Source organism: Pipistrellus hanaki (genome assembly GCF_964339955.1).
Source record: "Pipistrellus hanaki genome assembly, chromosome: 5".
Taxonomy (NCBI): domain Eukaryota; kingdom Metazoa; phylum Chordata; class Mammalia; order Chiroptera; family Vespertilionidae; genus Pipistrellus; species Pipistrellus hanaki.
Window position 1 is genome coordinate 19,318,331 of NC_140507.1, and position 14,809 is coordinate 19,333,139.

General features: G+C 41.0%; 1 protein-coding gene across 1 annotated transcript; it reads right to left on the minus strand.

Moving 5' to 3' along the window:
- Window positions 1-41: 41 nt before the first annotated feature.
- SLC26A2 (solute carrier family 26 member 2) lies at window positions 42-14,572 on the minus strand. Its single transcript, XM_084884215.1, has 4 exons — window positions 14,319-14,572; window positions 10,276-10,453; window positions 7,817-8,546; window positions 42-6,554 (listed from the first exon to the last, which is right to left on the minus strand). Exons 3-4 carry the CDS (start codon window positions 8,519-8,521, stop codon window positions 5,025-5,027), a joined length of 2,235 nt encoding a protein of 744 aa, XP_084740341.1. The 5' UTR covers window positions 8,522-8,546; window positions 10,276-10,453; window positions 14,319-14,572; the 3' UTR covers window positions 42-5,024.
- Window positions 14,573-14,809: the final 237 nt, after the last annotated feature.

The following is a 14,809-nucleotide window of genomic DNA, read 5'->3' on the forward strand; positions in this document are numbered from 1 at the left end:
TAGAACCCCACCTTGCACTTAAATAATTTAGACACAGAATATTTTATTAGCATAACAATTTATTAGCAAATGAAATAACACATATAGGATCTTATGTAGTAAACATCATGAACATATCCTTCCAGAGAAAAAGGATCTGCTATTAATCAACTCCCCCTCTCCTACAATAGGCTGCAATCATCAATAACTTATCCCATAGAGCAGAGGTGGGGAACCTTTATTCTGCCAACGGCCATTTGGATATTTATAACACCATTTGCAGGCCCTACAAAATTACCAACTTAAAAATTAGCCTGCCATATTTCGTCAAACAATTAATTCACCCCTAATGTTTTGGCAGGGCCAGACCTAATGATTTCGCAGGCCTTATATGGCCCTTGGGCCAGACATTCCCCCCGCTGCCATAGAGGGTTAAGCATGATTTATGTGGAATAGCATCAAGGCACTTGCTTTAATTAAAAAAGATATATGTGGTATAAAACATTCCTAAAAGTCACTGGCCTTGAATAATTGAAAAAAAAAAAAAGGCAGTATACTCTTTTAGTGAAGTGACAAGACTCAGAATTTGAGTTAATTTATATATCACCCTGATATTGTCTTAATTTGTATATAAAATTGCAAGGAGACAAAAGGTAGCATTTTAATTAAAGATTGATTTGTTCACACTAATTTTTGAGAAATCATGGCAGCATCAGAATTCAAACAGTAATTTCCCAACTGATTTGAATTAAAAGACAACAGCTGTTTCGCTCCAAGTATTATCTTATTATTTTAGGAATGGAGACTGGCAGGGGAAGAGAACTTTTTAAAATAAGTTTATTAAATCTGCAATGAAAAATATTTTCTGGCTTAGGCTGCTTGTCTATTTGCCAATTTAAAAACCTTCAGTTAGAAATTTAGTCACTGGTATTTTGTAATAAGATTGTGATTATTTGTCATTTTTCAGAGTCATAAATCAAGTCCAAGCAAAGTTATATGCCTGGTTCCAGTGTAGACTTACAAACAATGTATCTTCAGTAAAGGCATTTGGTGTCCAGTTTTCCTAATTCAATATATCTTCCTATTTTACATCACTAAGAGGAAAGGAAAATACATACCAAACCCCCTACAATCTAATAAAATGCTTATTTAACATGCTTACATCAAAATTTAAAGTGCAAAAAACTTTAAATAATCCTTGTCAGGATAAAAATTATCTTATAAAAATAAATCTCCCCTACTCCCACATCCAAATTCTCCATTCCTAGTTACTAATAAATTTTTTTAAAAAAACTAAAATGTACCTTGAAGTTACAGTATTTCAATAGAATTTTACTTTAATAATAGGTTGATAACAAACCAGCTGGTATATTATTTTGGCCTGTTCCATTATAATTTTCATTCTTGTTATTAATATTAGCACTCTAATTAATGATTCCGTTTATGATTATCTAAAATCTTTCTACCAGCGCTCTCCTCTTGGGAGCATGCCTGAGCCTTTTCCTTCCTTCCTCTGCCCATCAGGCTTTGCCTTTCTTCCTCCTCGGCTCCAAGGGCCCTTCTTTTGCTTCTGCAACATGTTTCCTGAGCTCAGGCAGCCCCGCTGACTCACTTCTACTACCCATGTAACTTTCTAAATAAACTTAATCTGAAACAAACACACAAAAAATCTTTACTTTTTTAAAAAAAGCCAAATTACTTCAGAGCCTAAAAGTTTTCTAGATCCAATTTCCTCCTTTTGCAGTTTTTAAGCCATTTCAAATAAGGCATCACTATAACAGATAAAGAAAACACTGCAGGGTGCGGGGAGAAACATTAAAGAACAGAAAAAATTAAGCAAAGTCTAAATCCTATGGAATGATGTCACTGTGGAATTGTTCCCTGAACAAACGGAGGCATCCCTGGCCTCCTTCTTTGCCTCGATTGCCTGCCTCCTGCCAAGACCTCTGTCCAGGCTCAGTCCAGCTCCTCCATAAAGCACCTCCAAGTGCCCCTGTGTGTCACTGAGTTACCACATGGTTCACCTACTGGATTTGGTATCAGAGTCCCGGAACCCTAGAGTTCTGCATAGGTCTTCAGGAAGTGTTTGAGGAATTATCTATATTGATGCAAAAACATACAGTTCATCTATTCCACTACATAGAGGAAAACAATTCATTAAAAACTTTAATAAGGCTCAAGACCTTGAATTTATCATTATAACTCCTACCTAGACTCAATTTTAAGTTCTGAAGAAATACACTGCAGCCCTTTTTTAAGATCAGAGCTAACACCCAGACAAATTACTAAGAGAACACAATATACATTTAAAGACCATTTACCATACTGTAAATTTAGCAACAAATCTGGCTTCAATGTCTACTATTGTTTAAAAGCTAAGTCAGTCTACCCAAATCTTGTTTTCCTTTGGTCTCAATGGAAAATTTTTTTCAAGTAATTGTCAACTAGACATCTGTCCATTTTACTCCCATCAGAGGCACAGACAGTACTATCGTCACTAGTGCTCCACAGTAGGTCAACCTGGGCCTTTGTCCCAACGCTGGCTACTGCATGCTCCTCAACTCTCTCAAATTTGGTGAATCTGTGCCCCTCTCCTAAAAGCAGAACCCAGTTTTGACCTTGCTCTCAAACTAAGGTGTGACTTCTAATCCTGACCTCCCTACAGTTATGCAGGGTTAACCAGGGATTGGATCCTATTCAACTGAATGCCTCTGTTTTCTCCCTTGTTTAGTCAGAGATGGTCTTTTCAATGATCTATTCCTTTCACCCCTCCTCTGAATGTCAATCCTTAGTCTCTCTGTGCATGAGTACCCTCCACTCCTCTTATTATAGCAAATTAAAAAAATATAAGGTTGTAAAGTTTTAAAGATTAAGTGTGTACACAATACATTTCAATTAAATGGCCATTTTAAGATATTCAGAATTTTGTACATTTGTCAATAAGCAATGAGTAATTTTCATTTAGACATGAAAATTAGAGTAAGCAAGATATTTGTGTATCAATAAAACTTGTAAAATAACACATAGTGAACTAAAAGTGAAAGACTTTGAGCAAGAAAGCAAAGGAAATGAAATCCTAGTGAATTAAGCTTTGGTTTCACATTTGATTTCTTCAAACCACCAGGAAAAAATTTTTAAGACATGTACATATAGGCCAAACTCAACCCAAGCAGAAAGTGTAAGATATAAATTCTTAGGAAATCTTAAATGTTTTTACAACTAGTTACCAAAAGCAGAATCTTTTTTGCTTGAGTGGGAGAGATACTAATTAAAGCACAATTAAAGACTTTGCTAAATGCATAAAGCTCCAGAATTGTTCATATCCACATATGAAGAGAAAGGTTAGATAAAGGTCAAATTCTGTCACTCCATTCTGCTAAGGAGCTTTTCAATTTTTTAATACTTTTTTTTTCCTTTTTTACTGTGCTAGTGTTTGCTAAATTATAGAGTTGTCTTAAAGATGTACTCTACTCTGTCAGGCAGCATTAGACATCTATAATGGTCTGGATTCAAACTTAGCTTGGGGGAGGAAGGCAAGAAGTATTAAAAACAAATGATTAACCAACAGAAAAGAATGCACAGAAGCTTCCAAAGGAACATCAATAATTAATCTGTACATGTTTTAGTGAAAACAAAGCTAATGCTTACTGCCATGCATTTCTATTTCAGGAAGACTATCAATCCCCAATTGACCCTTGCTAAAATGCCATGGGAAGGAAAGAAATCACTAAGTAACAAATTCTTAAGGGCAACTGCCAATCATTCCTATTTGTAATCTGTCCTTAACAGTTTGCCTCAAGCTCATTTAAAATACTGTATAGAATTGCAGAGTCAGCATTCTGTCTTTTATCTAGCAAGCTTGTCATCGGTAATCAGACATAGCAGTTTAGGGCAGATTCCATGGAAAATACACTAAATTACTGAAAACTAAGGAATTACTTGCACTGATTCCAAAAAGAACCTATAGCTCATCTATAGCTCTACCAAATTCATTAAAAACATTAATAAGGATCACAGACCCTGAATTTATCATTATAACTCCTAGACTCAATTTTAAGTTGAGAAACACTCAGAAACAGGGACAGAGATTACTGAAAAGTCAGGGAAGATTCCAATTATTTTTGCTGATTATGAAGAGCTCTTTGTTTACCTCCTTACAACAAAAAGGTATGATGAAAAACGGGCTTACAAAGAATGTTCTGTATAATGTGAAGTTAGCTGGTAGGATTTCACAAACATACTCAACCATCAGTCTTCTGATGGGTCTGTGCCTAGGGTTTCCTGCCTTTAGGAAAGGAATAGTATTTTCCTATTAAAAGTCAAAGATCTCACTGCCATCTGGAGGGCAGAAACTGGGTATGGAGAAGTACAAATAAGAAAAGAAAAAAACTTGAATAGTTATTACCTTGTGCTCCAGAGGTCTCTTGATCTGTTGGTCCAGTATCAGACACAACATTCTTTCCCTGCCTCCTTTCCCCTCTCTCTCCAAAGAGCCAATCATATAGGCTAGAGCATGTCTCATATAAATGCCAATGTCACTCCTTTATCTCCTAGAGAAGGGAGAGTCCAAGTGCATATCTCCTCAAAGAGGATGGTCATACCTGGGCAGTGTGGCTCAGTTGGTTGAGAGGTGTCCTATGCACCAAGAAGTCACTGGTTCAATTCCTAGTCAGGGCATATGCCCAGGTTGCAGAAGGCATCTGATAGATATTTCTCACATTGATATTTCTATTTCTCTTTCCCTTTCCCTTATCTCTCTCAAAAAAAAAAAATCAATAAAAACTTTTTTTTTTTAAAAGACGATGATCATGATCATTAAGGTTAAGGGCTACTTCACAGTTCAATTGATATTTAATACCAAGAGCACTCCCTATTTGCAAGAAAGCTTAAAACCACAACATTTTCTTCTGATTCTGCCCAAGTATAAGCTCTGCTGCACTTCTGTATCTACGAAGGCCATCAGCTTCTAAGAATAATGACTAGCCAATAGGTTAAAATTTCAAGTATGCAAGTTGCTACTGGCTAGACATTGTTCTTCTTTTCATCTACTTATCCAATTGGTCACTGGAAAGACTCAGACCATTGGGAAAACATATTCCTTTCTGATTTTGACATTCTTCTGCAAAAGCTATCGCTTCATATACACTATAAAAGAGGCTTTCATCTTCCTTTTTGCAATACTCTCCCCGGGCCAAGGAATCCTTCACAGAGGGATTGCATTGAGCCAGCAGAACTTGTATGCCAATGGCTTCATAATCTCTGCGAACTTCTTTCAGTGTATGGATCCCTGCTGTATCTAAAAATTGGATTGCACTGCAATCAATCACTATGGTATGGAGTCCCAAGGGATCATGGGAAAGTTGCACTGAAACTTCATCCTGAATTGCACTGAGAGCCACTGTTTCCTTTTTTATCTTTCTCTTTGCTGCCTTCTTCTGAGCTGCCTTCACTAAGATTGGGTTGAGAGTTTTTTTGTATAAAGCAGATTTAAAACATTCTTTGTTTATGTAGTAGAGAGGGGCTACAAAGCGGAAAATCTTGATGCCTGGCTTAGCCTGAAGGTTTTTGTAAGCAGATGTGGATTCAAAAATTCCTGCTTCTTCCACTAAGCCAAGCAATGAACTCTCTGGCTTCTGAGTACGGAGGATGACACAAAACATAGAAAAACAAACACCTATAAGTAGGCCCATTTCAGTACTTATCAGTGCAGAGGAGAGCATAGTTACAAACCAGATAACTGTATCCATTCTGCTAACCCTCCACATCTTGGGCAGATCCTTAAATTTACGTAAAGCTCCCCGGAGATTTACAATAGTGATCACACCAAGGACACTTTTCTGAAGGGAATAGAATAAAGGAGCTATTACCAGGAGGACCAACAAAAGAACCAGAGCTGTCACTACACCAGAAAGCTGAGTTTGACAGCCTGTTGATTCTTTAACCAATGTTTTTGCAAGAGCTGCACTAGTAGTAAAACAGTGGAAGAAGGAGGGGATGATATTGCAAAAGCCAATGGCATACATTTCCTGGTTAGCTCTGACTGGGTAACCATGTTTCTTGGCAAACATCTCAGAAAGTGATACAGTGATAGCAAAGCCAATGATAGACATAGCTATTGCATCTATAGCTACACTAGGAATTAAGTTCCAGTCTGGTGCTTTGGGTGGCATAAACCCAGTGGGAATATGTCCAGCAATGCTGGTATTGTATTTCTCATTCAGTTTTCCAAAATGAGAGGCTAATGTCGCTGCCACAACGACAATGAGTTCAGTAGGAATTGGTGCCTTAAGCTTGGACTTGAAGTGCTCATTGAGTTCTTTGGTTGGCAAAAGAACCAAAAGGCACAAAAGGCTGGTGATGAGATCACAGAGATTGGTCTTATGGATGTTTCTGAAGATATGTATCCAAGTAGTGATGAGTGAGCCCACGCCACTACTCCGAGGAAGGCTGAGCCCAAGGAGATACTTGGCCTGAGATGTAAGAATAGTGAAGGAGGCACCAGTGACAAATCCACTCAGCAAGGCATCTGAGAGGTAGACGGAAACAAAGCCCACTTGAAAGAAGCCCATCGCTACCTGGAAGGAAGAGTATACAAGTGTTAAAATATAAATGGAAAAGAGTCACTAAATTCTGTATTACTCTGGCTTTTTTTTTTTTTTTTTTTTTTTTTTTTGCATGGAGACATATCAGAGCATCACAGAATACCAGAGCTAGAGAAAAACACAATCATATATCAATCCTCTCATTTTAGAGACAGGGCTCATTTTACGACACTCAGAGGGATAAGCACACTATTATTCATTAGCCTAGATGAGACAGTGACTTAGGACTGTCCTACCTTCTTAAACTCCTAAAACAACTCTCTGTACACTTCCTCTGCTCTTCATCCAAACCCAAATAAAGCGAGCTACTCTTCCTCTTCCCTTATTGGTTTCAAATGCCTGCAATAGAGATGTAATTCTGGCACTGACTTCTGATGCCAGAAGGCAGGGGCATGATGATAATGGAAGATTAGTGGATTCTATAGGAGAACCAAGAAGAATTTCATTTCTAATCCTTTCTCCTGGTTGATAATTAACATAGTGTTCTTCAACTTTTTTTCCTGTGCTACAATCCAAGAGAACTACTATCTTAGCAATTCTATAGGAAAGAGGGGGTGGTCATCTATAGTTTGAAAAACTCCTGCACTCTTCCTCTCCTAATTCCAATGCTGTTACCATTCCTGCCTGCCTGGTAATGCTGACTCTGCCAATAACCAACCTACATAATCTCAAGCAAAGCAATTTTTCCTAACATATAAAATCAAAGAGTTGTATTAGGTGGTCTGGGGTCCCTTTCTGGTCTCAGTTTTTACAACCAAATAATTAAAATCTGGTTGATTGAAATTCACTGGTTAAGGGCAACCTGGAGTTGAGAAAAGAAAAGCAGCTTTATTTTTCCTAGAGAGTCAAACCAGGGTTTGAATTTTGGCTTTACTCCTCAGATATTTTGAGCATTTAATAAATAATAGTTTTAATTGTTGTGATATCTAAGATCCCTTACAGATCTGAGATTTCTTGCATAGTGATTTTTTTTTTACAAGGTTTAAAATTTAATTAGCAAGTTCCTGTTATGCAAACTCTGCTCATTAAACTAAGTGTCCCATTAGTTAAAATGAGCCCACAGCAGGCGGGTTGGATGTTGGCTGAGGCAGAGGCAGGGGAGGCGGGATTATGGCGGCTTGGCTGGCAGGGTGGCCATAACTTAGGCGGGCAGAGCTCCCTTCCAGTCCCTCAGGTGACCTTGCATAGTGATTTCTTTGGTCAGAAACCATCACTCTCATTCCATTGTTTCTTACCTGATAAACTCCAGCCATAAAGGTTACGGTGCTGCCCACTGTAATTGCATAACAACTTCTGTCACATATCCTGTCTGATGTCTGGTTTAATGATGTGCTCCCATTCGAAGCCATTCCTAACGACAGGGCAACATGGGCAGTGTCAAAGCCAGCTTTGATTAGTTCTCGGTCAACTACCTCACCAATCATAAGGCACAGTATTCCAAAAATGCCCACAGAGATGTGACGGGAAGTTCCAAATATGAAATATATGATGCTTGCAAAAAATGATGTGTACAGACCATAGATTGGTTCTTGGCCTGCTAAAAGGGAATAAGCAATGGATTGGGGCACCAACAAGATGCCCACAATCAAGCCGGACATCACATCTCCTAAAATATTTTTCTTCAGGTCATATTTTGGGAGCCACTGCAAAAAGGGAAGGAAACCAAAAATCATATGTTTTGCTTTGGTTGGGCTGCACTGGCAACTCTTCTGTAGTTTTTTGTTGATGAATTTCTTAAAGTTAGTATTTGATTTCTCTTGAGGCTCCATGTGGATCCTAGGATAATGTCTGCATTGATTTGTGGCTTCAAGTTGCTGGAAGTCAGTACTTGATTCCTTTTCAAGCTCCATATGGATCAAAGATGGAGGACTGTATTGGTCTTTTCCTTCAAGTGAGTCCGTGGCTGAAAGGTCATGTTGCTCTGTATTTTCCGAAGACATTTCTGAAGACAGATACTTTAGCCTCCTACCCCAGAGAAAATACAGAGTTACCTCATTAAGTAATTCTCAGTGCTCAACATTTTAACAGCCCTGCTTGTCATTCATGATAGTTAAAAGGAGTTTAGTTTTGTGGTTAGGTATCTTATAGTCACATTTAGTTGAGCCTCATTTGTCTTGATAAAAAACAAACAAACAAACAAACAAACAAACAAAAAACAAAACAAAAAAAGAACCAGACCATAAACAGCCAAGTCAAAGCAAATAGTTCACTGGATACAGGACTTCCTGAGAGTAAAAATCATTCAAGGATTCTTTTCCATCCCTGCCTGGTTCCCCCTATAATTTTTTCCTCCAGAGAGGGTATCAGGATGGCCTAGTTCCTCCTTTCTATATGCTATCAACTATCTTATTTTCAGGTTTTCACATCCAGATATGCTGCAAATAGGATCTGGTCCCAAACCTTCATCCCCACCTGCAAGTCCCTAAAACAAGGAAGATGGTCTTTTTTTGGGGGGAGGGTAGTAGTGGGAGGGGGGAGAGGCTCTTTAATTCCCTAATTTGCTGAAAATAAACATAAAGAAGAAAAAGCAAGTGAAAGAGTAAAAATAAATGTTGTTGTGTTGTTGTTTTTTTGTTTGTTTTTAAAGAAACTAGGGCAGAATGCATTTAGGCCTTCGAACAACACTCCTTCACTTGGTAGTAAAGAGGATAGAGAAGTTGATACAAGATTATTAAGCATATGAATGTCAAGAGCCTGGGTGGGCTGATTGAGCAAGTGTCTGATATATGCTCTGGAAAGTTTTGATCTAATCTATTCTCTTATAGTGCAGAGTCATATCTGCCCTGTTCATGCAAATAAAAGTTCGCTTTACTATTCTAAGTGCACACACTGAAGAGAGGCATAATGTTGCTCTGTACTTCTACTTGGAGGGTAACTAGGTAGTCTTGCATCTCTGGGTCCTAAACTACAGAACTAGTGCCATAAGACCTTTCATTAGTAACTATGGGAAAAAAGATAAAATTGACCAAAAAGAAGGGGCAACTATAACAACAGAAAAATCTTGTAATAAGAGTAAAAGAGGAGGAAAAAGCAAGAGGTTCTCAAAGCATTACACTGTTTGCCAAATACTTCACAAATCAGTGTCTTTGTGTTAGCTGCTAGCTTAACTTAGCATGGCCATCCACCTCTCTGCCTGTCAATCATTTTTAAAACCCATTAAAATTCAACCTCTTATACAAAGCACTGACCAATCTTTCCTAGCTCAAACAAATCATTATACCCTCTCCGTCCCAAAGCATTCTGCACTCTGTTACAGTACCAACCACCCTCTTGTATTTGTTCAGTAGGATTCTCTCCAGCTCTGGGAGGAAAGGACATCTTTTCATCATTGTAATCATCAATTAATGAAATATTGTAACTCTCAGAGAACAGGCTTATAAAAATTTTGAATAAATAAACAAATTTATGTCTATAGCCAGAGAGAGATAAAGTATACTAAATGGAGGAGTCAGGAAGTTTTCTGTTTTGGGACTGACATAAAAATAGGACCTTGTGAGGTTCTATAAACCTAATATTACCAAAATGTCATAGTCCAGGACCCAAAACCCATTTAAGATCACAAGACACGTAAAACTACCCCATATTTTGTTTAGGATGAATGGTCATCCCACTAAACAAAAGTAAAATAACAGACACTCTGATAACTTTTTTAAGTAAATAAGGAAAAAAAGAATAGATTTAGATGGCCACATACCCTGAGCAAGTCAATCAGATTGGTGGATACACACCGGTCTTCATTCCTCAAGGCAACCAATCTGTAACTCTCTTCTCACTTCCTACTTTCAGGCCCCTCTCTACTGCACTTCTTATGTTCTGTCATTCTGTTTTGGAACAACTCTTGGTGAATTCTGAATCAAAAGACTTTTCCAAACCTAAGATATGCAAAAGAGACATAAGAAAAACATAACATATAACTATTTAACACTTAAGTTTATGTGTCTCTCACACTAGAGTAACTAGAGTATACATTCAAGGACAGATACCAAGTTATTCTCATTTCCATATAACTCAGCACTAAACGATGCCTCATGCCTGTTATGTATGGCTATGTATCTGTTTATTGAAATGAACATTTGGTGAAGCTTCAAGTAAATATAATGAAGACCAAAAAAAATAAATCTTCCTTATATTCTGTTATTACAAATTAGTAATGTTCATTTATGTCTAAGAGCCACCATAAGGCTTATATCAGTAGTACAAGCACTATGACATACTGATTCTAGTATAAAGCCCCATATAAAACACAATAATAAAATACCCAAGAAGAAAATAATTTAATGTAAAATCATGATCAAATATATTAAACTAGAAGTCTGGTGCATAGATTCATGCACCAGTGGGGTCCCTCAGCCTGGCTTGCAGGGATCGGGCTGAAACCGGCTCTCCAACATTCCACAAGGGGGCCCAGATTGCGAGTGGTAATAGGCCAGGCCGAGGGGCCCACCAGTGCATGACTGGGGTGGTGAGAGACTACTGGAGGGCTCCAGGGTGTGTCTAGGATATCTTGGCCAGTCCTGACTGGCCGGACCCCAGCAGCAAGCTAACCTACAGGGTGGAGCATCTTCCTCCTGATGGTCAGTGCGCATCATAGCAACTGGATGAAAGGTCGAAAGGTCAGGCACTTAGCATATTATGCTTTTATTATATAGGACTAGAGCCCTGGTGCACGACATTCGTGCACTAGTGGTGGTGGTGGGGCGTCCCTTAGTTTGGCCGATGCCCTCTTGCAGTTCAGGATCCCTCGGGGGATGTCCGACTGCCAACCTAGGCAGTCAGACATCCCACGAGGGGTCCTTAGCTCTGCAGCCGAGCTGGGAAAGGCTCCCATCACCACCGCTGCTCTCATCAGCTGTGAGCTGGCTTCTGGCTGAGTGGTGCTCCCAGTGTGGGATCACAGTGACCACCACGGAGCAGCTCCTGCATTGAGCCTCTGCCCCTTGGTGGTCAATGCACATCATAGCAACTGGTAGTTCCGTGGTTCCGTCGATTTGCATATTAGGGTTTTATTATATAGGGTAGTTCCTTGCACAGTAATTTGCTGCTTTCAAAAATATTTCAAATACACCTCCCATTTGCCTCCTCAATAAATTTGAGAACAGCGTATGAATTCTATCTCTAATATGAGAAAACTCAAACTTTAGTTACTTGCTCAACTGGTAGAACCAGATTCCCGAACCTCATCTTCCAATTTCCAAGCTTAACTCTAAAATGCCACATAGCCCCTGGCAGGGAGTGAGCTATAAGGGATTAAGGGGAGAAAAAAGGGCACCTATGTAACACTTTGAACAATAAAGATTTTAAACCAATAATAAATAAGTAAATGGTTAAAAATAAACTACCACATGGCCCCAAAATTTGTTTCCTTGCTAAGAGGTCTAGGAGCTAGTTCAAAGTAATACTCTGTGGCCAAGTTCTCAACACATTTCTGGATTATGATTAATTTTAATTGGTGAAGGGAGCAAACTGCTTGACTTAGGTTTGGTAAAAAGCTAAGAATGAAGTTACTTTTACCTTTCATATTACACACCTGCATTGGTAATATTTTCATTTTATTTTGCCATTAGAAATAATGATGTAAAATTTATGTCTGTAGCCTACATTTTGGTTAGAATAGTTTGTATCCCAGGCAATGGTCAAACAAGGCAAGCAGGCTCTTATTCCATTTACTTTTGCTGCCCCTCTAACTGGAACTATAGAATTTTTTTCAAATTCAGCCTTAATCAGTTCCTTGCTAGACACGATATATAAAATAGCACTACTGCCGCCACCATGCTGCTGCTGAGCACATCCCTGCCTTCCACTCCTATCTCCTTTACTTTGCTCTATTTTTCTCCCTGACCCTCTCACCATCGCCTACCATGCACTTATTTTTTTCTATCTTTTTCATGAGAGCAGTAATTTGCCATTTTATTAAATTTTTAGCAAATATTATTGAGTGAATTAATAAATGAAAGAAATGTTTTTTAAAAAGGAGTTACCCCTCTCTGTCCATCCCCCCCCCCCCACACACACACACAATAACCAAGCTTGTGTCAAGACATTATACAGTTTGGCAAGTATCTGCCTGGGGGTTTATGCTCACTAAAAGTTATGTCAATAATAAAAAAAAAATCACACCTAGTAAACCTAAACTAGATCTCAACAAAGCCGTGTCATTTCCAGATCTTCCCCTAGGAGGCAGCACATTACAGTACTGTACTTTCTATATTAAACCAGAGATCTATTAAAATGCAGGTTCCCAGGAAAGTCCAAGGATGAGATCTAAGACTCTGCAGCCTGATGATTCTGAGCCAGTGAGCTGAAGGCCAAACTTGAAGAAGTACTGGGTATGATCTGGAGTCAGACAGATCCCAGCTATACGGTTTAACAACATGGCACTGGGTGAAAAACTTCGTTTTACTCAGCATCAGTTTCTCACCTATAAAATGGGGGCAGCATCACCTAACTTGCAGGCGTGTTAAAAAACTAACATAAGTAAAGCACCTAGCACACTGCCTGACATATAGCATTTGCTCAATAAATGATATCTACTAGTCTCTGACCCTTGAGAGTCGTGAAGGGGGAAAAAGGGCATCAGCAGGCAGGGGCCTGTGAGTTTCAGTTACTTGGTTTCCTTCCAAACAGATTTAGCTCTCCATTTCTTGACTCAATTATTTATTTATTTATTTTGAGTTAATCCTCCCCCAGGGTATTTTTCCATTGATTTTTAGAGAGAGAGTGGGAGGGGAAGAGACGCAGAGAGGAACATTGATGTGAGAGAGACACATCAATTAGTTGCCTCTCCTATGCCCCCGACCCTTCAGTCCACCCACCCCATTCTATGCACCCCATTCTATTCTAGTCCGCCAACCAGCTAGGGCTTGACTCAATTTTCAAAAACAAGAACTTCTGCTTACCCTAATATTGGATAATCACATTAGTTCTAGATTTCACATAAAGAGCCCTAGGCACTAAGGTGTGTGTGTGTGTGTGTGTGTGTGTGTCGGTGGTAACAGAATAGGTACCAGATAGGAGTTTTAAGTCTTAAATGCTTCTAACTCACCACAGTCCCCAATCCCTGCAAGGGAAGGGCCCAGTTTGACATTCTGTGAGTTGGGGACTACAAGCCCTAGCTCTGCAAATGATCTAGGCAAGGCCTGGTTCTCGCTCTGTCCTTTCAGTGTCCCCATCTATCCACGAAAGAATCTCAAGTTAGCCTATGAATCTGCAAGAAGTACATACAGGTCCTGATGTATATTTCACCAGGTGTGTGATTTTAAAAAAACAAGACAATCAAGCCCCCTCTGGTGTCCAGGTCTCAGGTGTCCCATTTGTGGGGGAGGAGAAAGAGGGTAGTGGTGGCAGCTCCTTCTCCTGGGTTTTGCCCTCAGAAACCTGGGTTCCACATTGCTCAGTGAGGGCTTGTCCGAAGAGCAGCACTCTTATCTGCGCCGAGCAGGAGGCGTGGGCTGGAGGGAGGAGCCAAGCACGCAGCCGGAGGAGCGGGGCGGGGCCGGCCGAACAGGTGGGGAGTGGGGCTTTGACACCTGCCCTGCCCCGCCTCTGCCTACCCACGGAATGACCCCCGGCAATTGCCCTCGACGCCCTCGGCGATGGTTGGTCCTGGTTGGTCCGAGCTTCCTCCCAGCACGGCCGGGACCCAGGCCGGGACCACCCTAAGAGCAGCGGCGGGCCGCGCGGAGGCCGGCATCGCTCCCCCCACCCCCCGCCCCGCTCCGTCCCCTCCCCTCCTCTCACCTCTCAGGTCTGCGCCGCCCCGCGCCACGATGCCCCGCGCAGCGTCTTCCGCGGTGCGGAGCAGAGGGCACACGACCGCGCGGGCAGTGGCCGCCGGCCCGGAGCCGGCCTCCCTTTTACCGGCTCGTCCCCTTCCCCGCCCATCTTCCGGCCCCAGAAGGCGGGGCCCGGCTACCAGGACGCGGGGGCGCGAGGCCAGGTAGCCGCCGAGGGGTGCGGAGAGCAATCCCCAGCGAAAGCCCGGCCGTGGCAGTCACGTGGCACCGCGGGCAAGAGACGCGGCCGCCGGCCAATGACCGGGCCGGGCTGGAGGGGGCGCCGCCCCCCCCCGCTGCGTTTCCCCTCGCGATTGGCTGACCTGGGCTGGAAGGCCACGCGTCCCGGATTGTGGGGCGGTCCCTGCTCCCTTCCTTCTCGAGGTGGTGAATCACGAAAGTGGGTGTTCACGGGTCTCCACCGTAACCGCGGAGGGCGGCGAGGAGACAGTGCCC